Source organism: Cavia porcellus, unplaced genomic scaffold (assembly GCF_034190915.1).
Source record: "Cavia porcellus strain 051 isolate PalLab524CR breed Dunkin Hartley unplaced genomic scaffold, mCavPor4.1 scaffold_29, whole genome shotgun sequence".
Lineage (NCBI taxonomy): Eukaryota > Metazoa > Chordata > Mammalia > Rodentia > Caviidae > Cavia > Cavia porcellus.
The window spans coordinates 6143627-6166297 of record NW_026947512.1 but is presented as its reverse complement, the minus strand read 5'-3'; the positions used below and the strand labels follow the sequence as shown (position 1 = coordinate 6166297).

Genomic DNA, 22671 nt, shown 5'->3' with positions numbered 1-22671 from the left:
GCCCACAAAAAGGACTCACACCAGTCTGTTGTACTGATTCATGCTGGGAAGGACCAAAGGTCAGCAATGGGAGCTAGAAAGTCTATGCTAGTGAGCTGAAGGAGCTGTGTTGGTAGGTTGAGGGTTCTACGCTGGAGCCGAGAAGTCACAATCATAATAAGATCAGGGCTGTCCTGAAAAGCACCACAGCCATCCTTAGCAACACAGAGGCCCCAAGCTCCTCCTACGATAAGCACAGTTGAGTACATGCCAGGAAGCCAGCATAAGGAGTTGTCCTGGAGATTAAACGGCACACATCTTCCTCTCTGGAGCCAGGAAGCAATGCTTCTCCACGAGAACCAATGGTTCAAACAGCAACACACAGGAGAACCCACAATGCCTGAGGGCCACAATGCCATAACGCTTCCACACCTTGCTTCTCCTTTTCAGTTTATGCTGGCAACTTTCCTCAGGTGGAACATCCACACTCAAGTACCATGCTGATTTAATTCAGATGGTGTTAAGTTGACCACTAGTTTTTAATCTACAACAGCAGAGGTCATTTATCACCTGATGCAGAGGCTGCAAACAAAACTGCTCATAAACAAAAGTACTCATGAATTGAGGTACCACTATAAAGTATATGTTTTGTGAAAAAACCACTTCTTACTATAATATTCTAAAAATGTAAATTTGTGCTTTTCCTTATTTATATCTTTAATTCATCTCAAACAGACTTATGTATGTGGGGTAAGTTGTTCCAGTTATCTACTGTTGCATAACAAACTGCTCAAAACTTGACTATAATAATGTATTATTTTTCACAATTTTGAGGGCTGACTAGTTGGTAGAGAACAAATTTTTGGTTTTATTGCTTTTCTCTATTAGTTTCCTACTTTCCATTTCATCTATTTCCACTTCTAATCTTTATTACTTTCTTCATGTTTTATTTAGATGTAATTTGCCATTCTTTTTCCAGTGCCTCAAGATGGAAGGTTGGTGTATTGATTTGAGATATTATTTATTTCTTAGCATAAGATTTATAGCTATGCAATTTCATCTAAACACTCTTAGCTCCATCCCATAAGTTCTGGTATGTCTTTGTTTTCATTCATTTCAAAGTCTTCTAAAAGTCTCTCTTGATGCAATGGTTATCTAGGAATGCACTGTTTAATTTCAACATACTGTGAGTTTCTTATTTTTTTTCCCACTCGAGACACCTAATTTCATTCTATGGTGATTATAGTATATACTCTACATTGTTTCTATCCTTTTATATTTCTGAATTGTCTATTTTTTCCTTCACATCTCAGTTTTTGCTGCATATACGATACCAGCACTAAGCACACACATGTTTACAACTGTATTTTCTTGATGGTTTGATCCATTTATCATGATAAAATGTGCCTCTTTATCTTTAATACCATTTTAAAATCTTTTTTGTCTGATATTATAGTCAAACACTTTTCTTGTGGTTTCTGTTTGCCTGATATATATTTTTTTATTCTTGTATTTTCAATCTATTTATATCTTTGAATCTAAAAATTATCTCTTGTGGACAACAATTAATGATAATGATTAATGATAATGCTTCTTGACTGGATTGTTAATATAGCAGAATTTACATCTGCTATTTCTCCTTTTGTTTTCTATAGGTATCATGTCATGCTGATTCCCTTATTTTTTCTTTACTGCTTTGCTTTTACATTAAATGAAAGTAGCAGTCTATTTTTTTTAAACACCAAGTACATTTATTAGAAAAGAAAGTTATGAAACATCCTATCTTTCCTTGAGAAATTAAAAATACGACAAAACCAAAAATGAAAAACAATGAAGATCAAAAAAACCAATCTCTTATCAAACTGCCAATATCATTTTTCATAAAGATTAACATTTTGATTCTTACATTTTTGTAAAAATAGAAAAGACTCAGAATAGACTAAGTAACTTTGATAAAGGAACAAAATTAGAGCTCCAACCCTCCCCAATCCCATGATTTATCACAAAGTTACACTGACCATGACAAAACAGCATTGATACTAAGACAGACAAACCACCAAAGTACCAATATAAAGTCCCAAAATAGATACCTACAGATCAGACAATTGATTTCTGGTAAAGATGCAAAAGCAATTAAGTGGAGGAAGGATTGTACCCTCAATAAATATACTGGAAAAACTGGATATGCACATGCAAAAAAACTCAAACCTTATAGCACATCAAAATTTTTCAAGACATCCAAAAGTCAGCTCAAAGTGGCTCATCGTGGGTTAAAGGCAGACATTGCCTGAGTTGTTGCTTGGCTGAAGTCATTTTCTTTTGGACAAAATACATGTTTTTCCCTTATCATACTAATACAACAATATGTTTATACATGAAATATGTTCTCAGTATGTTCTCAAGGCACATCCATTTACCTATAAAAATGTCATTTATCATTCTTTATGGCTGAATAGTACTCCATTATATAGATATATCACATCTTTTTTATCCATTATTCAGTTAATGGGAATTTAGGTTGTTTTTAAGATCTGGCTATTACAAATTGTGTTGCTATAAACATGGGTGCACATATATTGCGGTGGTATGATGTTTTTTATTCTTTTGAGAAGATATCCAGAAGGGGAATAGCTGGGTCAAATGGAACCTCCAATCCTAGTTTTTAAAGGAATCTCCAAACTGATCTCCACAGTGGTTGCACCAGTCTGCATTCCCACCAACAATGGAGAAGGGTTCCTTTTCCCCTCAGCACCTCTAGCATTTGTTATTGGATGATTTCTTAATATTAGCTATTCTTTCTAGGGTGAGGTGAAATCTCAGTGTAGTTTTAATTTGCATCTCTTGAATGCCCAGTACTGTTGAACATTTTTTCATGTATTTATTTGCGGTTTGTACTTCTTCATCTGAGAAGTATGTGTTCATCTCAGATACCCACTTTTGGATTGGGTCTTTAAATATGGGAAGACTGATTTTTTTTTAGTTCTTTATATGTTCTTGATAATAATCCTTTATCTGAGGAACAGCTGGCAAACAGTTTCTCCCACATAGTGCGTTGTCTCTTCACTTCGCTGATGATTTCTCTTGCTGTGCAAAAGTTTTTCAGTAGGATGAGATCCCATTTGTTGATAATTTGTGATAAGTCTTGTGCACTCTGGGTTTTATTCATAGTATTTGCCGATACCAATGTCTTCAAGAATTTTACCTATTCGACCTTCTAGCAGATTTAATGTTCCTGTTATAATATTAAGATCTTTAATCCATTCTGATTTTAGCTTAGTATATGGTCCAGTTTTAATTTTCAGCATGTGGAAAGCCAGTTTTTCCAACAGCATTTATTAAAGAGACTATCTCTTTTCCAGTGAATGTGTTTGGCACCTTTGTCAAAGATAAGGTAGCCTAGTGTGCCTGCACTTATTTCTGCATCTTCTAATCTATTCCATGGATCTTCAGGTATGTTTTTTTTTTTTTTTGCCAGTACCACACTGTTTTTATCACAGTAGCTTTATAGTATAATTTCAAGTCATGGATTGTGATGGCTGCTATCTTGTCTTTGTTGCTCAGGAATACCTTTGTTATTCTAGGTCTCTTTTGATTCAAAATGAATTTTAGGATTGTTTTCTCTAATTTTGTAAGATATGCAATTGGGATTCTGATTGGAATTGCACTGGATCTGTATAAGTTTCTTTAAGTATGGCTATTTTCATTATATTGGTTCTTTCTATCCAAGAGCATGGGATAGCCCTGTATTTTCTAATATCCTCTTCAACCTCCTTTCTCAGAGTACTATAGCTTTCAATGTAGAGGTCTTTCACATCTTTTGTTAGACTGATTCCTAGGTATTTCATTTTTTTGGATGTTATTGTAAAAGGCATTGTTTCTCTGGTTTCTCTCTCAGTGAGTTTGTTATTTGTATACAAAAAGGCTACTGTTTTTTTGAGTGTTGCCTTTATAACCAGCTAGATTACTAAATTTGCTTATTAAATCTAAAAGTCTTTTGGTGCAGTCTTTGAGGTCTTCTAAGTAGAGTATCATGTCATCTGCAAATAATGATAATTTTTCCTTTTCTATCTTTATTTCTTTTATTTCTTTCTCTTGTCTAATTGCTCTGGCTAAAGTTTCCAGGAGTATGTTAAATAGGAGTGGAGACAGTGGACATCTTGTCTTGTTCCTGATTTTAGAGTAAAAGCTTTCAATTTTTGTCTATTTAGTATGATGTTGGCTGTTGCTTTGTCATTGATGGCTTTTTATCAGATTGAGATAATTCCAATTCTATTCCAATTTCTGTAGGTTTTTAAAAAATCATGAATATGAATGGGCACTGGACTTTGTCAAAAGCTTTTTCTGCATCTACTGAGATGATCACATGAATTTTTGTCCTTGGCTCTGTTAACATGATGTATTACATTTTGGACTTATGTATATTGAATCATCTCTGCATCCCTGGGATGAATCCTTCTTGATCATGGTGTACAACCTTATTAATGATTTGCTGCAATATGTTTGCCAGTATCTTCTTGAGGATTTCCGCATCAATGTTCATTATGGAGATTGGCCTGTAATTCTCTTTCTTAGTTGGGTCCTTCTCTGGTTTTGGAATCAGAGTAATGCTTGCTCCCAGGAATGAATTTGGGAGTATTGCTACCTTTTTAATTTAATTAGAGTTTGAGAAGTAGTGGTATTAGGTCTTCACTAAATTTCTTGTAGAATTCAGCAGGGAATCCATCAGGATCTGGGCTTTTCTTTGTTGACAGGTTTTTAATTAACATCTTTAATTTCATTTATTGATATTGGGTTATTTAGGATTTTTATATCTTCTTGATTTAGCTTTGGTAACTCATAAGTATTTAGGAATCTGTCTATTCTGCATTTTCCATCTTATTAGAATACAAGTTTTCAATGATTGTATAGATGATTTTTTGGATTTCTACAGGGTCTGCTGTAATTTCATCCTTTTCATGTCTAATTGCATAGATTTGAATCTTTTATTTTTTTGATAAGGTTAGCCAAGGGTTTGCCAATTTTATTTAATCTTTCAAGGAACCAACTCTTGGATTCATTGATTCTTTGTATTTTGTTTTAGTCTCTAGTGTGTTAATTTCTGCTTTGATCCTTGTAATTTACTTTGTGTGAGCTTTTGATTTAGCCTGCTCTTCTTTTTCTAGAAGATTAAGGTTCAACATTAAGTTGTTTACATGTGCTTGTTCTGTTTTTCTGATACAGGTATTTACTGCTATATATTTCCTTCTTAAGACTGCTTTCATTGTGTCACACAAGTTCTGGTATGTTGTACTATCATTATCACTCAGCTGCAAAAAGTGCCTAATTTCCTTATTTCATCTGTCACTCATTGATTGTTGAAAAGGGTGTTATTTATTTTCAATGCGTTGATGAAATTCTTGTGCAGCTGAGAAGAATGTATATTCTGATGTTGTAGGGTGAAACACTCTATAGATATCCACTAAGTTCATTTGCTCAAAAGTTTGATTTAGTTCTAATATTTCATTATTGATTTTTTGTCTAGTTGATCGGTCTTTTTGTGACAGTGAGGTATTTAGGTCTCCCAAAACAACTGTGTTAAGACTTATTTGATTTTTGATGTCCATTAATAATTGTCTTATATAACCGGGTGCACTAATATTTGTTGCATATATATTTATGATTGTTATCTCTTTTCTTGGAATGTTCCCTTTACCAAGATGTAGTGACCTTCTTTATCTCTTTTAATCAGTCTTGGAATTCACTTTATCTGCAAATAGCACAGCAACCCCTGTTTTTTTTTTTTTCTGGATTCCTTTGCATGAAATATTGTTTTCCATCCTTTAATTTTTAGCCTATAAATTTCTTTTTATATTAAATGTGTTTCTTGTATGTGACATATTGTTGGATCTTGCTTCTTGATCCATTCCGCTAGTCTGTGTTTTTTGACTGGTGAGTTGAGACCATTAACATTAATGGTTAAAACTGCTATGTATTAATTTATCCTTGTCATGTTATTTTTCTATTATTGGCTCCCTCCATTTTCTTTATTTCTTTTTCCCTTCCCTCTAAGTATTTGCTTTTCCTGGTGGATTCCTTCTGTTGGGTTTCATGGAGCTGTAGTCCTTATTATCTCTTTCTAGAATGTCTTTCAGAATATTATGGAGTGCTGGTTTAGTGGTCATAAATTTCCTCAGATATTCTTTGTTATGGAAGTATCTTATTTCTTCCGCAATTTTAAAAAATAGTTTTGCAGGACACACCAATCTGGGTTGAAAGTTGTTTTCCTTTAGAACTTGGAGTACTTTACTCCAAGCTTCCTTGGACTTGAGAGTTTGTGCTGTGAAGTCAGCTGTAATTCTGTTGGGCTTTCCTTTACAAGTGATTTGTTTCTTTTCCCTAACAGCTTTTAAAATTCTATTCTTTGTTTTTATTTTTGTAAATTTTATTTAAAGAAAGACTAAACAAAACAGAAAATGGGTAGAAATAACACATATGTTCATAGAAAAAATGAACAGTAAGAAATCACTATTTGATGTTTACATACTGTCCTTTTACAAGTGGTTGTTCAAGATACAAAAGTGGAACATATAAAGTGGGAATTCAAACAGTGAGACTGCAAACAGTTCTGTTCAACTATCCAACAAAAACTTAGTAATATGGTTGTCAATCCTATACACTTAAACATACACGCAGTTATCCATATCTTCACTTACGTTGAGATTAAACAAACTAAAACAGGCTAAAATCATTCTGAACAAAGAATAGTAGTATTGCTGGATTTCACATCATGACACTCCGGGATCAGCACTGGGCACTGTAGTGTCTTTTGTTTTTTTAATTTTATTTAAAGAAAGACTAAACAAAACAGAAAACAGGTAGAAATAATATACTTTCAAAGAAAAAAATAAACAGTAAGAAATCGCTAGTTGATGATTATACATTGTCCACTTACAAATAGTTATTCAAGATACTAAAGTGGAGCATATAAAGTGGGGATTCAAACAGTGAGACTGCAACCAGTTCTGTTCAACTATCCAACAAAAACTATGAAATATGGTTGTCAATAATCCTATACACTTAAACATACATGCAGTATCTATATCTTCAATTATGTTGAGATTGAATAAACCCAAGCAGGTTAATATCACTCTGAACAAAGAATAATACTATTGCTGGGTTTCACATTATGACACTCCAGGATCAGCACTGGGTACTTTAGTGTCTCTTTTTCTTCAAAGTATTTGTTCATTTCATCATGTGTCATCAGTTCTCATAAACTGTTTATAGGTTCTACACATGCATGAGTCTTAACATGTATTTCTATCCTTTCTATGTTAGAGAGAGAAACAAAACAAAGCAAGACAAACAAAACATATTCCTATAAACACATGAAACAAAAAAGACATATAAGACCGTTGTACAAGGAGTTCTACCATAGTTCCTATATCATCAGACATAGTATAATTGAATATATCAGTACATAACAGTATTAATAAAAACACAACTTTGTATATAGTATAAAACTTCAAAAACAGGCACTTATCAAACCAGAATGTGTATCGTAAAGTTTTGTCATCTTCAGTGTAGTTGCCTGTACTCTCAGACTTATTACTATCAATCATATCAGTGTTGAATAAAACCTGCTGATACCAAACAGCAATCAAACAAACCCGATTTAACTAAGATCAGTCAAGATAAAACAGTATAAGTTATACAGGGCTCCAGATTAAGATAATTGGAAATTAAAGATGATTACTGTGCTATATCCTGATGTTTTGGGGATAGCTGTCTGTGTCCTCAAATCTAATGCAAGTAGACAAACTGGGACAGAATAAAATCTATCAAAAAAAAAAAAAAGAGAGAGAATGAAATCTATCTAAGCAGAGTGGTGCGAGTAATGTGTGATTTAAATCCTAAGACTCTCCTTCCCCTTTCACTTCCCTAGGGTATACTGTGCATTTTTGGGTCGGACAAAGACCCTCAGTTTTAAATTGAGGGGGGGCAACCTGCTAAGTGGTTCCAAACCTTCTCTCTCCTGGACTTGATCTCTAATTGTATTCCTTTACCTATTAAAGCCTGTCTTTTCAACCTATCCACAAATACTGGTCTAGAGCCCCTCTTGCTCTCTGTCACACAGAGCACTGTTTTCTCATATTTGATTTTCAGTCCATGTACTCTTTTTCAGGTGAATTACATTTCCTATATAGCATCTCGGTGGACCCTGCCGCCTGATCTACTCCATGTGTGGCTCTTTTTTTGCCATCAGTTGTCCGCTTATCTTCTTCATTCTGTTTTCTGCTCCATTCATTGAGGCCTCTCTGCCACTGTTCTGGGAATTCTAGTACTTTTCTCTCTCTCTAGAATACCCTAAGTATTCTCTGTAGAATTCGATTGGTGGTTGCGAATTTCCTAAGTTCCTCTTTGTCTTGGAAGCATCTTGTTTCTCCATTAATTTCTACAGACGGTTTAGCAGAGTATATCAACCTGGGATGGAGGTTATTTTTTTTCAGGGCTTGGAATATTTCGATCCAGGCTCTTCTTGACTTGTGCTGTTATTCTAATGGGCCTTCCTTTATAGGTTGTCTGTTTCTTGTCTCTAACAGCTTTTGATATTCTGTTCTTATATTGAATTTCTGGGATCTTGATTATTATATGCCTGGGTGTAGCTCTGTTTTGGTTGTAGGTGGCTGGAGTTCTGTATGCCTCATATATCAGAGTATCATTTCCTTTTCCTATGCTTGGGAAGTTTTCCTTAATTATTTCTGTGAATAGCCTTTGTAGTTCCTTTGTTTGTACCTCTGCTTCTTCATTCACATTCTTTATTCTCAAGTTATAGATCCTTTTGTCATCTTCCAGCCTTTGTATTGTTACTGCTTGTTTCCTTGTTATTTTTAAAAAGTTTTCCCTTTTATGCTCCCACATTGCAAAATTGTCCGCCAGTTTGGATAATCTATCCTTAGTTTCTTTCAAGCTGATATGCCATCTTTCCATAGTTCTAAATTTCCTGGTGGTCTCTTTGAATCTGTTTCATGCAAATTTTTTTATATTCTTCACCAAATGGTTCTCTCTTTTGAGTTCCTCCCTTCTTCCATCTGTGTCTGCTTGAGGGGTGCTTAGTATCTCTTTTATTAATCTTCTTATATTTTGCTTTACTTGGCTAAATATTTCACTTTTGAACTCGTCTATGAGGTCCCGAATATATCTCTTTATGTCCACTGATGCCATGTCTAATATTGCATGTTTGCTGTTCTCATTCTCCTTTGTATTTAGCTGTCCTGGTTCAGTGTTCTCAGGCTTGGAACCTTGGGACTTTTTGTTGCTTCCTCTTCCCATCTTTTTTGTTTCTTCCAGGAGGCCCCAGTTTCCTTCTTTGTTGGTTACAATTCTTTTGAAGCATGCTGGCTAGGTGACCCTTCCTACTTCAGTGTGCTAGTGAGTTGCAAACAGGGGCAGCGTATGCTAGACCCTCCCTCCAGATCAGTCAAGCTGTTGTGGCCTGCACTGTATTACTGTGCACTGCCTCCCTTCCAGGTCAAACTTCTGAGGCTTCACTGGGATAGTGTGTACCGCTGCCTTAGGGAATTGCTTTTGGATAATCTACTGAGTCTCAGCCACGTCGTGTGACCCAAGCTTACCTCACTCCACCAATCCCATTCAGGAAGGGAACAACTGACTGAAGTCACTGCTGCCCTTTGTACTTGCCAGTCCTGCCAGGTCCCAGAATGTCATCCGCCGGAGCCCCCCTTTCCATGGAATGGCTCCACTCCCATCACTCACCACAGGTTGATACAGGCTCCCCACCAGCTCAGCTATCTGTTCTTGGCTGATCCCTGACCTCAGTGTGACTGTGCCTTCAGTAAGTAGAAGCGGCGGGGCTTTGGGATGGCTCGGCAAGTTGCCTGCTGCGGCGGGTGCACTGAACCGTTAGCTGTTCCAATAATAGCACTGGGACTGTATGTTTGATTGGTTCTTCTTACCTTAGTTTCTTCTTTGGATGAGAGAATTCATCTCCCTCTGTTCGGGGCTCCCCATGCTGTATTATGTTGAATTCTAAGTTGACTGACTATCTCAGGGAGCCTCTGTTGCCAGCTATTATCTATCTGCCATCTTTGCTCCCTCCTTGGTTTCTAAAATTCTATTCTTGTGTTGAATTTCTGGAATCTTGACTATGATATGCCTGGATGTAGATTTTTTTTGATCACTGCTAACTGGAGTTCTATATGCCTCACTTACTTGTATGTCAAATTCTTTTTCTCTACCAGGAAAGTTTCCTGTCACGATGTTTGTGAACATGTTTTTAATATCATTTGTGGTATCTCTTACTTGTTTAGTGACTTCAATTAATCTTAAATTATCTTTGTCTCATCTAGTAGCTGTTGTATTGAATTTTCATTTTTCCTTGCAAGTTTTGAGAAATATTTCTTTTCCTGGTCACTAACTGTAATCTTGTTGTCAATATCTGAGATTCTGTCCACACATTGGCTTATTCTGCTTTCAATACTTTCAATGGAGTTTTTATTTTCCTGGATATCTATCTGCCTGAATCTGCTTTATGGAGTCCATTTGTTTCTTACGTTGTGTTTCCATAATTTGTTTAAGCTCATCTATTTTTTTTTGGTCTATGTCTGCTCTAACATCACTAAGCATGGTATGTATTTTGGTAATCATTGTAGTTATTCGAGACAGAGCCTCATTTAATTGATTTGTTACCACTTTGGAGAGTCTGGTAGGGAGCTTTCGGATTTTCCAACCTCACTGCCCAATGGGTTTCCCTTTGGTGAACTGGGTGTCTGAGGTTGTGTCTTGTTTTGTCTTCTCATATCTTTTCAGTGAAATGCAAAATAGTTATATACAATATATAAGACCACAATGTATCAATTCTGCACTCAGGAGTTAAGATTCAAAATGGATTAAAGAGAAAACAGTAAAGTGAGAAAAGAGAGATTACAAGTAGTTGAGGAATAGATCCCACCAATTTGGGGAAGCTAATGCAGAAGACTGAAGGAAAAGCGAGCTGAAAGAGATAAAGGTAGAACAGAACAAAGCCACAACCACAAGGAGGTTAGGAACCACACGCATGCTCAAAAAAAAAAAAAAAAAACCAAACAAAAAAACCACAAAAGAAATAAAAACCAAATTGAATAAAATAAACAAGGAAAGCAGAAAAGAAAAACAACAACAATAACAAAACAAAACAAATAGTCTACTTCCAGGATTGCTTAAAAAAGCACATGGCCTTAACTACTTTTCTATATTGCTTTGTAGAGTGTGTAATGAATTTCCTGGAAAATAGCCTGCATTTGATTTCACTGTATGGTGTTTCCCCTAACTTGCAAATGTGGAAAACTACATTAATAAAATTAAAAATATTATATCGTTCTTGAATTCCTTGATTTCATTATGACATACCTTTCTTTTTAAAATATACTGATGGATTTAATTTGTTAATGTTTTCCATGGAATTTTTGCATCTGTATCCAAAGTGAGATTGACTCACAATTTTCTTTTTTTTCCTGCTGGTTGAAGTCTTCAGGTTACATTAGATAAATTCATAAATAAGTTGGGGTAGATATTTATTGACATTTCAATCTTTATTATCAGGTTGACTTATATGGATAATATGATAGCTAGTCCAACAGTTCAAACTCCTAGATAATCCACTGAAGTGGGTAACCCACTGATAGCCAAATAATGCTAAGGAGTGGACAAAGATATCCAAGAGCATCTGAGCCACTTGTTACTAAATAGCAGTCTAGGATTGCTGAGCAAAATGGCCTAATGTATTCCTTCCCAAAATGTCTGAAGGTGGTTCATCCTTAATCTGGCTTAAATACCAACAACACGCTGTAATTCAACCATATTCACAGAATCTGTGGATGTATTTACATACTTTATAGTTTAAGAAATAGATAAATACCTTTTATTTTACTGATAATTTCTAATAGTTCTGTAAGAGCCACACAATTATATAAACATTACTTAAAAATACTGATCAATTAATAGCAGAAATGAGTTTAGGGTCAAATTTATTTACTTTTACTTCAATTATAGTTGTCTCCCCTTATCTTCTGGGGAACACATTCCACAAACCTCAGTGAATTCTTGAAATCTTCTCATAATGTAAGACAATATAATGCTTATATGATGAGATGAAGTAAGATGAATGATGCAGGCATTGTGACACAGTGTTTGGATACTACCAAAGGGTCACTTGAACACAACAAGCACAGCAATCAGCTGCTGATAAATGAGATGGCTAATCAGTGACTAACACATGGGAAATGCACTGTACATAGCATAAGTAGATGGGACAAAGAGGTGATTCATGTTTTGCGCTGATGTAGCAGTATGGCATGAGATTTTATCATACTACTCAGAGCTGCACACAATGTAAAATTTATTCATTATTTACTTATGGAAATGTCAGAATAGTTAATATTTTGGGGTTACAGTAAACTGAAACAGCAGAAAGAAAAATTGCACTTAGGGGCCCTCCTGAATATCAAGAAAGTGTTTCTTATTGAGAAATGCTAAGGGATGGGGATTTAGCTCAGCGCTGTAAGCGCTTGCCTGGCAAGTGTGAGGTCACGAGTTCAATCCCCAGCACACACACACACACAAAAAAAAAAAAAAAAAAAAAAAAGCTAGATCTTCAGTAACAGTGATTAGCATCTTAGATGCCACTCACAAAACCAACAGTGAAATACTGAAGTTTTAACAAGAGGCTGGAGGAGCTGTCACTTTCCTGATGACAAGTATAGAAATGTTTGATTTATCTTTCATGTGCCCATAAGAATTTTAATACATCTCAAACTTTACATGTTAATTTATTTGTTAGATTAATAACCAAAAGTTATAACTCTGCTAGCTAATAGGTACTTTTATAAGCACTATATGGGGCTCACCAAAGTTCAAACAAATAGAAAAAAAATTCAAATATGATCATTTAATAATTTTGAAACATCTTACCATAGTGAAGAGCTGTTTGACCTTCATTGTCCTATAAAAACAAATAATACATTTTAGAAGTCTAAGCAGTCATCAAAGTATGAAAGTATGCAAACTAACAAGTATTATCGGATATACAGAAAATTCCATAAGTTTATCACATACAGAGAAAAAAGTGATCATTTCTTTGAGTTTTACAGCCTTACAGCAACTTCTGAACAAGGGATCTCTCTTGGAAGACAGGAGTATGGTAACTAGTACATTGCAGCAGCTACCACAGAGTGAGGATAATCAGATGTGCAGGTAATAAACCAAAGGGAATGAATCCCTTAAAATGTGGCAGTTTGGGTATCTAACTAGTGGCAGAAAAATTGACACTATACCATTTATGTTTATTTCCAAGCTTGCCCCAAATCTAAGGAATTTGTGATTTATAGTAAGAATTAGTAGCTTTTTAAGGGCTTTTGAAAGACACACACATTCCAGGATAATGATATTAGAATTCCTAACTAGATTAAATATCATAAAAATGAATGATTTCAAAGCATGCAAAATTCTAGAAGGCCAAAAATCCGTATAGGTTTCTGAGACTTCAATACTTCAGATAAATATTTTTCTTTTAAAACCAAGATATTTTGGCTGTATTAATTATTTGGCACAGATGAGGACTGTTTAGCAATTCTACTTATTTAACTGAAAGGAGCTGAGCACATAGTACATGAGCAACAACTAATCAGGTAAAGGACAGGTAAAAAGTGGAAGTTGTAGTTAATTTGATATGCCACTTCTAATTGCACAGCTTCTATTCTGACTCTAGTAATGAAGAATAAGTGCTAAACTATTATTATAAATAAATGAGAGAGAGCAATAAAAAGATTTAAACCAAACTATTCTTGTGTATCTCAGAATTGTCTTTCCCACTTCCTGAAAGCTGAATATGTGGTGGCAATTAATTTCAGAACTTTTTGGCTAAGGCTTTTTCTAGTTAATTTCCCAGGGAGAAAAGTAGGAAGTTACCACAGGGAATCTCTTTTAGTTTTGACAGACAGTAAGAAAAAAGTCGAGATAGGTAGTAGGAAAAACATCATTCCTGAAGGGCTTTTAGCATCTAGAGAAGCTTAGCAGGGATGACAGCTGGTGGTGACAGGGAAAACTTTGAGTTTGTTTTCCTACTAAGGAATGGAGATTCTGACGATTTAGAGGTCAGGAGTACACAGATGGGTAAGAAAAGACAGGAAAGAAGTGGTTTTGAGGTGTGGGTAGGGTACTGTTGGTTGAGATGGCACAGTAGCTATTTTTGGGATATATACCAAGCATCCTAAGGATAATAAACTCTAATGTTAATCTATAATGGTGGTCATGTGACTGTTATACTCATCTCTGGGAGTGAGATGGTTGGTCCATTTTTTATGTTTAAGGGTGCTATTTGACTTGTTTTAGTATGTTTCTAAGTGCAGGACATTAAGAACTGCTGTAAATGTGAAGTGATGGATGTTAACAGCTTGGTTGCAGAAACATTTTAACACATACATGTATCTAAGAATGTGATGTATACCTTAAATATATATGATTTTGTCAATTATACTCAAAAAACAAAAACAAACTTTAAAGAAAGTAAAAAATGGAAAGCAGCACTAATAAACTCAGGAAGCATAAGCTATCATTTGGCCTACTTAAAAAAATTTTTTTACTGGTATATGTCTGTAGTATATAATGACTACATTCATCACAGAGAGTTGGTACATGTACATGACATTTCTTTTTTTTATTTAAAGAAAGATCAAACAAAGCAGAAAATAGGTAGAAATAGTACGTTCAGAGAAAAAACACAGTAAGAAATCACCAGTTGATGTTGTCGTTTTACAAACAGTTGTTCAAGGTACAAAAATGGAACATGTAAAGTGGGAATTCAAACAGAGAGACTGCAAAAAGTTCTAATCAACTGTCCAACAAGAACTTAGTAACATGGTTGTCAATCCTACACGTTTAAACATACACGCAGTTATCCATATCTTCATTTATGTTTAGATTAAACAAACTAAAGCAGGTTAAAATCATTCTGAACAAAGAATAATAGTATTGCTGGATTTCACATCATGACACTCCAGGATCAGCACTGGGCATTTCAGTGTCTCCTTTTCTTCAAAGTATCCGCTCATCTCATCAATTGTCATAACATCAGTTCTCATAAACTGTTCACAGATTCTACACATGCATGAGTCCCAACATGTATATATATTTTTTAAATTTTGAAAGTAGTAAAAATGCAACAGCACAAGACAGAACAAAGCCAATCGAGACAATGCAGTGAAATTGGTACAGGATTTCACAATAGGATACTGGGATAGTAGTAGTAAGTACTATGGTATAATCTCTTTAACTTAACAATAGCTGTCCAGTCAATTACATATTGTAAAATCAAACAAAAAATAGAACATTGTAAAACCACTTGAAAATACTGAATAAAGCAAAAGAAACATAACAAAACAGTGAAAACAACTTATGCCTTTAAACAGAAGATAGAAGGAAATACCCCATATTTGCTATACTGCATATGGTCATCCTCCCAAGAGATGTTGAAACATCTATCCCCAATAGCTAAGGGGGAAGGGGGCAGGTGGGAGAAGGGTGCTTGATTTTCAGCTCACGTGGCACTAAGCTCACAGGTAATGGTTCTTCTCCAGGCCCAAGCTGCAGGTGCTAACCAAGAGGGCGGGTGAATAAGCTGCCTGAGTCCTTCCATGGCCAGATCTCTGGAGCTCTGTTCTCCTCTTGGCCCACGTTATGGACGCTTACCAAGAGGGCAGATGAATAAGCTGCCTGAGTCCCTCCATGGCTGGATCTCTGGAGCTCTGTTCTCCTCCTGGCCCGCGTTGCAGACGCTTACCAAGAGGGCGGGTGAATAAGCTGCCTGAGTCCCTCCATGGCCGGATCTCTGCAGCCCTTGACATTTCTTAATTATTGTTCTTTAATCCTCTTCCCTACATCTCTTGGGCTCCCAAAATATATACATGCTTCAGGAAAACCAGTATGACATTTTTCAACGGACAGTGTTACTCTTGTAGTTCATCATCTTAGAGGATGTCATATACTGTGGAAAACCCACTACACGCTAACCCTTAGAAAAGACATTAAAAATGCACGTGCAGCAATCTCAGTAGCCATGGTTACCCAAGTAGCAATTTGCTGTACTAATAAATGTCTGGAAGCTAAAGGCTACTACTTTGAACACTTCTTGTAATTGTAGAGGTCAAAGGTAACTTGCATTAATTTCATGATGTCTCAATAAATTTAGTATTAAAATATTTATACAGGTTTTGCTTTTCCTAAAGTGTGTATATTGTGTGTCTGATTTGGAAAGAAAATGGTTCTTGAAGGTCATTTCTTCTATTGCACATTTCCTATAGTGAATTCTGTTTGTAGTATATAATTTTTATTCATGTTTGTAGTACGTGATAATCATATTCCTCATAGTGCAGTGATGGTGAACCTTTTAGAGCTTTCAACAGTACAAACAGCCTGCTGTGGTACCTGTGCCATTGGATCCACCCCTGTCACAGGTACTTGGTATATGCACATAGCATTTTACCCTTCCACTTACATCTCATTTCTCCCCTCCGTCTCAGTTCCCTTCTAATGTACCAAAGATCAACCTATTTCTAAAGATCAACCTTTTATTTTACACTTTATTTATATACAGGGTTTCTCTTTTTTTTGTCTTTTTGAGACAGGGTTTCACTATGCAATTCAGGCTGGCCTTGGGTTCACTTTATAGCCCAGGCTAGTTTTGAACTTGCAAACAATTCTCCTGCCTCAGCCTCTCACATGCTACGATTATCGGAGCGCACCACCATGCCTGGCTTTTTGAGCTTCTTTTACAAGAGAAACCATGCTACATTTAAGCTTGTGTGTCTGATTTACTTCATTTAACACTGTATCTCCAGGTCTATCCATTTTCCTACAAATGACTTGTTTATTTTTCTTTATGGCAGAGTGGTACTGCACTGAATATAGATACCGTATTTTCTCTATCCATTCATTAATGTTTAACATATAGGCTGCTTCCAAGATTTAGCTATTATGAATTGTGCTGCTATAAACATGGGTATGCATGTATCACTATAATATCATGTCTATAACTCTTTGGGGAAGATATCAAGAATCGGTCAAGTGGAATTTCTATTTTTAATTTTCTGAAGAATCTTCACACTGCCTTTCCACAGTGGCTGTACAAGTTTATACTCGCACCAACAATGAAGTATTTCTTTTTCTTTGCAGTTGCTCCCATATTTATTATTTGATTTCTTGAAGATAGTCATTTTTTCTGAAATGAGATGGAATCTCAGTGTTATTTTAATTTGCACTTCTCAAATGTTCAGGGATACTGAACATCTTCTTCCATGCATTTATTGGCCATTTGTACTTTTTCTCAGAAGTATATATTAATTTCAGATGTCCGTTCTTTAAATTTGGGGGATCTAATTTTTTTCTGAGATTTTATATATTCTAGATACTAGTCCTTTGTTTGAGGAGTAGCCTGCAAAAAATTTTTTTCCCATTCTGTAGGCTGTCTCTTCCCTCTGTTGGTGGTTTCCTTTGCTGTGCAGAAGCTTTTTAATTTGATGTGATCCCATTTGTTGATTCCTTGGGCAGAGAAGCAAAATCTTTGCTTATATCCCTGTCTTTAAGAGTTTTATCTATTTTTCTTTGCAGCAGATTGTTTCTATTTTAATATTTAGATCTCTGGCCCATTTTGATTTTAGTTTAGCTATTATGCATAGTGAGGTTTGAGTCAAAGTTCAATCTTTGCTATGTGGATAGCCAGTGAGGCAAATGCCTCTCATAATAGCATTAAGAAAAATGAAATAGAAATTAACATAACCAAGGAACTAAAAGAACTCTACAACAAAAACTATGGTACTCTCAAAAAGGAGACTGAAGAGGATATCAGGAAATGAGAAAATAGCTCTGTTCTTGGATAGACAGAACAAATACAGTCGAAATAGACATATTTCCAAAAGTGTTACACAGATTTAACACAATCCCTGTAAAAAATATCATTAGTATTCTTTACAGAACTAGACAAAATAATCTTAAATTCATATGGAACTTGAGGTTTGAGTCATAGTGCATAGTGCACAGTGAGGTTTGAGTCAAAGTTCAATACTGGCTATATAGATAGCCAGTATTCTCAGCACCAGTTGTTAAAGAAGCGGATTTTCCTCCAGTGAAAGTATTTGACTTCTTTGCCAAAGAAAGGGTAGCTGAGTATGCCTGGAATTGTTTCTGTGTCCTCTTTTGAGTTCCATTGATCCAGAAGTCTGTTGTGCCAATACCATGCTGTTTTCATTATACAGGCTTGTAGTACAACTTGAAGTCTGGGACTGTGATGCCTCCTGCCTTGTTCTTGTTGCTCAGAATTGTTTTTGCTATTTTAGGTCTTTTCAGGTTCCATATGAATTTAAGATTATTTTTTTCTAGTTCTGTGAAGAATACTAATGGTTTTTTTACAGGGGTTGTGTTAAATCTGTGTAACACTTTTGGAAATATGTCTATTTTGACTGTATTTACTCTGTCTATTCAAGAACAGAGCTATTGGGGCTGGGGATTTAGCTCAGCGGCATAAGCGCCTGCCTTGCAAGCAGGCAATCGTGAGTTCGATCCCCGGTACCGATAAAAAGGAAAAAGACGACAAAACAAAACAAAACAAACAAACAAAAAAAAAAAACAGAGCTATTTTCTCATTTCCTGATACCCTCTTCAGTCTCCTTTTTGAGAGTACCATATTTTTTGTTGTAGAGTTCTTTTACTTCCTTGGTTATGTTAATTTCTATTTCATTTTTCTTAATGCTATTATGAGAGGCATTTTTTTCCTCTAATTTTTCTCTAGGTGAATTTATTATTGGTATACAGGAACACTGCTGATTTTTTGAGTATTGACGTTGTACCCTGCTATGGTACTGAATTTGGTTATTAATTCCAGGAGTCATTTGTTAGTTTTTGGGGTCTTCTATGGAGATGATTATATTATCTGCACATGATGATAATTTAACCTCTCTCTTTCCTATCCATATCCTTGTTATTTCTTTCTCTTGCCTATTGCTCTGGTTAATATTCTGAGAACTGTATTGGAGAACAGTGGTAATAATGAATGTCACTGTCTTGAGGGAAAGCTTTCAGATCTCCATTTAGTATGATGTTGGCTGTTGGTTTGTCACAGATGGCTTTTAACCAGATTGAGATAAAGACCTTCTATATCTATTTTTTTCAGAGGTCTTTAAAATCAAGAATGGATGTTGGAGTTTGTCAAATGCTTTTTCTGTGACTATTCAGAAGATCATGTGATTTTCTGACCTGTTCTGTTTTTGTGGTATACATTTATTCATGTATACATTTATTGATGTATACAATGTTACACTGATTTGCATATGTTGAACCATCTCTGCATCCCTGGAATGAATTCTACTTTGTCATGATATATGATCTTTTGGATGATTTGTTGCATTTTGGTTTACGGTCATACCATTCTGTTTGTAACTTACTGAAGACTTTTGTGTCTATGTTCATTGAAGACACTGGCCGTAGTTCTCTTTTTTGGTTGAATCCTTTTCTGGTTATAGAATCAGGGTAATGTTAGCTTCCAGAAGTGAATTTTGGAGTACTGCTTCCTTTTCAATTTCATTAAAGAGTTTAAAGAGTACTGGGGTTAGATCTTCTCTAAAGTTCTTGTAGAGTTTGGCAGTGAGTCCCCTGGGACCTGGGCCTTTCTTTGTTGGTATTTTTTTAAAAATTCCTTCAATTTCATTGACTCATATTGGATTATTCAGGATTTTTATATCTTTCTTGTTCTGCTTTGGTAGTTCATATGTATCTAGGATCTGTTCATTTCTTCTGTTTTGCAGTTTCCCAAAGTAATTTTCCAATTTCCCAAAGTAGTTGCCAATGATCTGGATTTCGACTGTAATTTCACACTTACCATTTGTAATTGCATGGGTCTTTTCTTTCTTTTTTGGAGGGGTTTGTCTATTTTGTTTATTCTTTCAAAGAACCAATTCTTCAAGTCAATGACCCTTTGTATCTTTTTTGGTCCCAAATAATTTATGCTCTGTTCTTTATAATTTCTTTCCTTGTACTAGCTTTGGATTTGGATTATTATTGTTTATCTAAGACCTGAGTTTCATCATTATTTGAGCTTGCTCTGTTTTTTAGATGTGGGCATTCACCATTATAAACTTCCCTCTTAGCAGTGCTTTCATGTGTTTCATAGGTTCCAGTATGTTGTACTGGTATTATTATTTGATTCTAGAGACTAATTTCTTTTTTTGTTTGTTTTGTTTTTTGAGACATGATCCTGTATTATGTTCAGACAAGCTTTGAAACTCACAATGATCCTCTTGCTTCAGTCACCCACGTGCTGGGAATTATAGGCACGATGTCCAGTTCTTTAATTTCATCTGTGATCCATTTACTACTCAAGAGGATACTGTTTAATTTCCATGTATTAGCATAGTTTCTTTGGATTCTTTTGCCACTGATTTCTAGTTTCATTGCTCTATGATCTGAAAATATGCACAGTATAACTCTTTTGCATTTATTTAAGCAGGCGTTGTGGGTTAGCATGTGGTCTATTTTCAGAAAGCCCCTTGTGCTTCTAAGAATGTGTATTCTGTTGTTGCAGGAACACTCTGTAGATATTTATTAAGTCCATTTGTTTGAAGATTTGATTCAAATCTTATATTTCTTTGTTGATTTTTTTTGTCTTGTTGATCTATTTGTGACATTGTATTGGTCATTACATTGTATTGGTGTCTCCTGCAACCTCATGCAGTTGCAGGTGGCTGGATTTAGAGTGTATGACGTTGGGACTGATCTGTGGTGCAATGCTACCATCAAGGGTACTAGGGTTAAGGGTATGAGCTCTTACCCCCCCCCCACCACCACGTAGCCTGGATAAGAAGAACTGCTGTTGTTTCTTGCTACTTTGCTACCTTCTGCCTGCCATGAACTGTTTCTCCTTTGTGATGTGTCTTCCCTGCCACCCACCTTGTAGCCAGCTGATTATGGAGTGAAACTTCTATAACCTGCAAGTTAAATAAACCTATCTTCCTTTAACTTTGGATATCAGGTATTTTGACTCAGCAAGGAGAAAACAGTGTTATCTGATTTTTCATGATCATTAGTGTCTGTTTTGTGGAGGTGGGTGCACTGGTGTTTGGTGCATATACTTTTATAACCGTCATTTCTTTCTATTGAATTTCCTCCTTAACCATTGTATAGTGACCATTTTTGTGACATTTGATCAGTATTGGCTTGAAATTCACTTTGAGATTGGGATAGCTACTTGTGCCTTCCCACCGCCCCCCAGATTTCCATCACATGGAATGTTGTTTTCCATCCTTTGATTTTTAATTTGTGAATTTCTTTTTGAATTACATGTGTTTCTTGTATACTACATATTGTTGGGTTTTGTTTCTTTATTCATTCTGCTAATCTGTAGTTTTTGATTAGGGAACTGAGATCATTCACATTGAGAGTTATTATTAAAAGATGTTGAATAGCATAAACCACATACTTGAATTACTCAAAAGGATAAAAGAGGTTAGAAAACAGATCAAAGAGGTATTCAGCAGGATCACAGAAGATATAATTAAACAAGATAAAAGTAGAGTAGGTCCCCAATTTACAAACTAGTTCCATTCTGGGAGAACGTTCTTAAACTGAATTTATTTATAAGTTGGACAAAATGAGTATTATACATCATCTCTGACAGAAATATACAATGTAAGGCTTTTTTTCTTGCTTTTGGACATCTTGAACTCTGATTGAGCACCATACTTCTATATATTTCACTGTACAAAAAGCACATAGTAGCACAATTGTGACAATGTCCAGTAGACACTGAGCTAGTTCTGTGATTTGTTTGCTGCAACTTGTATGTTTGTAATTCAGGACTTACTGTAATAACCAAAACGAACCAGAAACTTTTAGAAGATACTTAAAAAGCTAGCTGAGCTAAACAAAATAGTACACAACATGAGTGACCAGTTATGCTAAGAGTTAGAGTTCATGAAAAGGTTTGGAACAGAAATTCAGGAGATAAAAAGTTATTCTGAAAGTATGGGCAGCAGAAGCAACCATTGTAAGGATAGAATTTCAGAACTAGAAGACAATAATGCCTTCACAAACCACCTACTCAGACACCCTGAAAGCAACAAAACAGCATGAAAAATGGATCCAACAGTTACTACGTGATGCAAAGGCCAATCTGAGAACAATTGAGTTAAGTGAAAAACCAGATGACAACACAAATGGCATAAAAATTTGACAAAAATAACGATACAAAATCCTCTAAAAATAAAGAAATAAACATATGGATAAGTGAGACATATAGAACCCTAAATAGCCACATAGTCAAAAGAATCACTCCAAGTCATATTATGATTAAAACACCAGAAGTCCATCACAGAGACAAAAATCTTAAAAACTGCTAGAGAAAAGCAACACATACCTATAAAGGTTAACTCACTAGTATTACAGTAGGCTGCTTAACACAAACCTTGAAGACCAGGAGAACTTGAAATATGAAGTGTTACAAGCCCTAAAAGAAATCAACTTTCAAGCCCGACTTAAATCCCCCCAATTTTTTTCCTTCAGAACTGATAGAGAAATAAGGTGTTTCTATGACAAGGAGCACCTTAAGATATTGATGACCAAATCAGCATTAAAATTTTTTTTGAAGGATATCTTATAAAGAGATAGTGACAC

General features: G+C 35.3%; 1 protein-coding gene across 7 annotated transcripts in view; it reads right to left on the bottom strand.

Moving 5' to 3' along the window:
* Positions 1–22671, bottom strand: part of Acbd6 (acyl-CoA binding domain containing 6) — a 194115-nt gene that overhangs the window by 6752 nt on the left and 164692 nt on the right. For 5 of the 7 annotated variants that reach the window (XR_010044450.1, XM_063239863.1, XM_063239864.1 and 2 more), the window contains one exon: positions 12928–12958. The exons of the other annotated variants lie outside the window; for them this stretch is intronic. Coding sequence is in view for 4 of the 5 variants with exons in the window: in XM_063239863.1 (XP_063095933.1) it covers positions 12928–12958 (31 nt within the window). In the remaining variant the exon portion in view is untranslated. The remainder of the gene's footprint in view (positions 1–12927; positions 12959–22671) is intronic. 7 annotated transcript variants of the gene reach the window in all.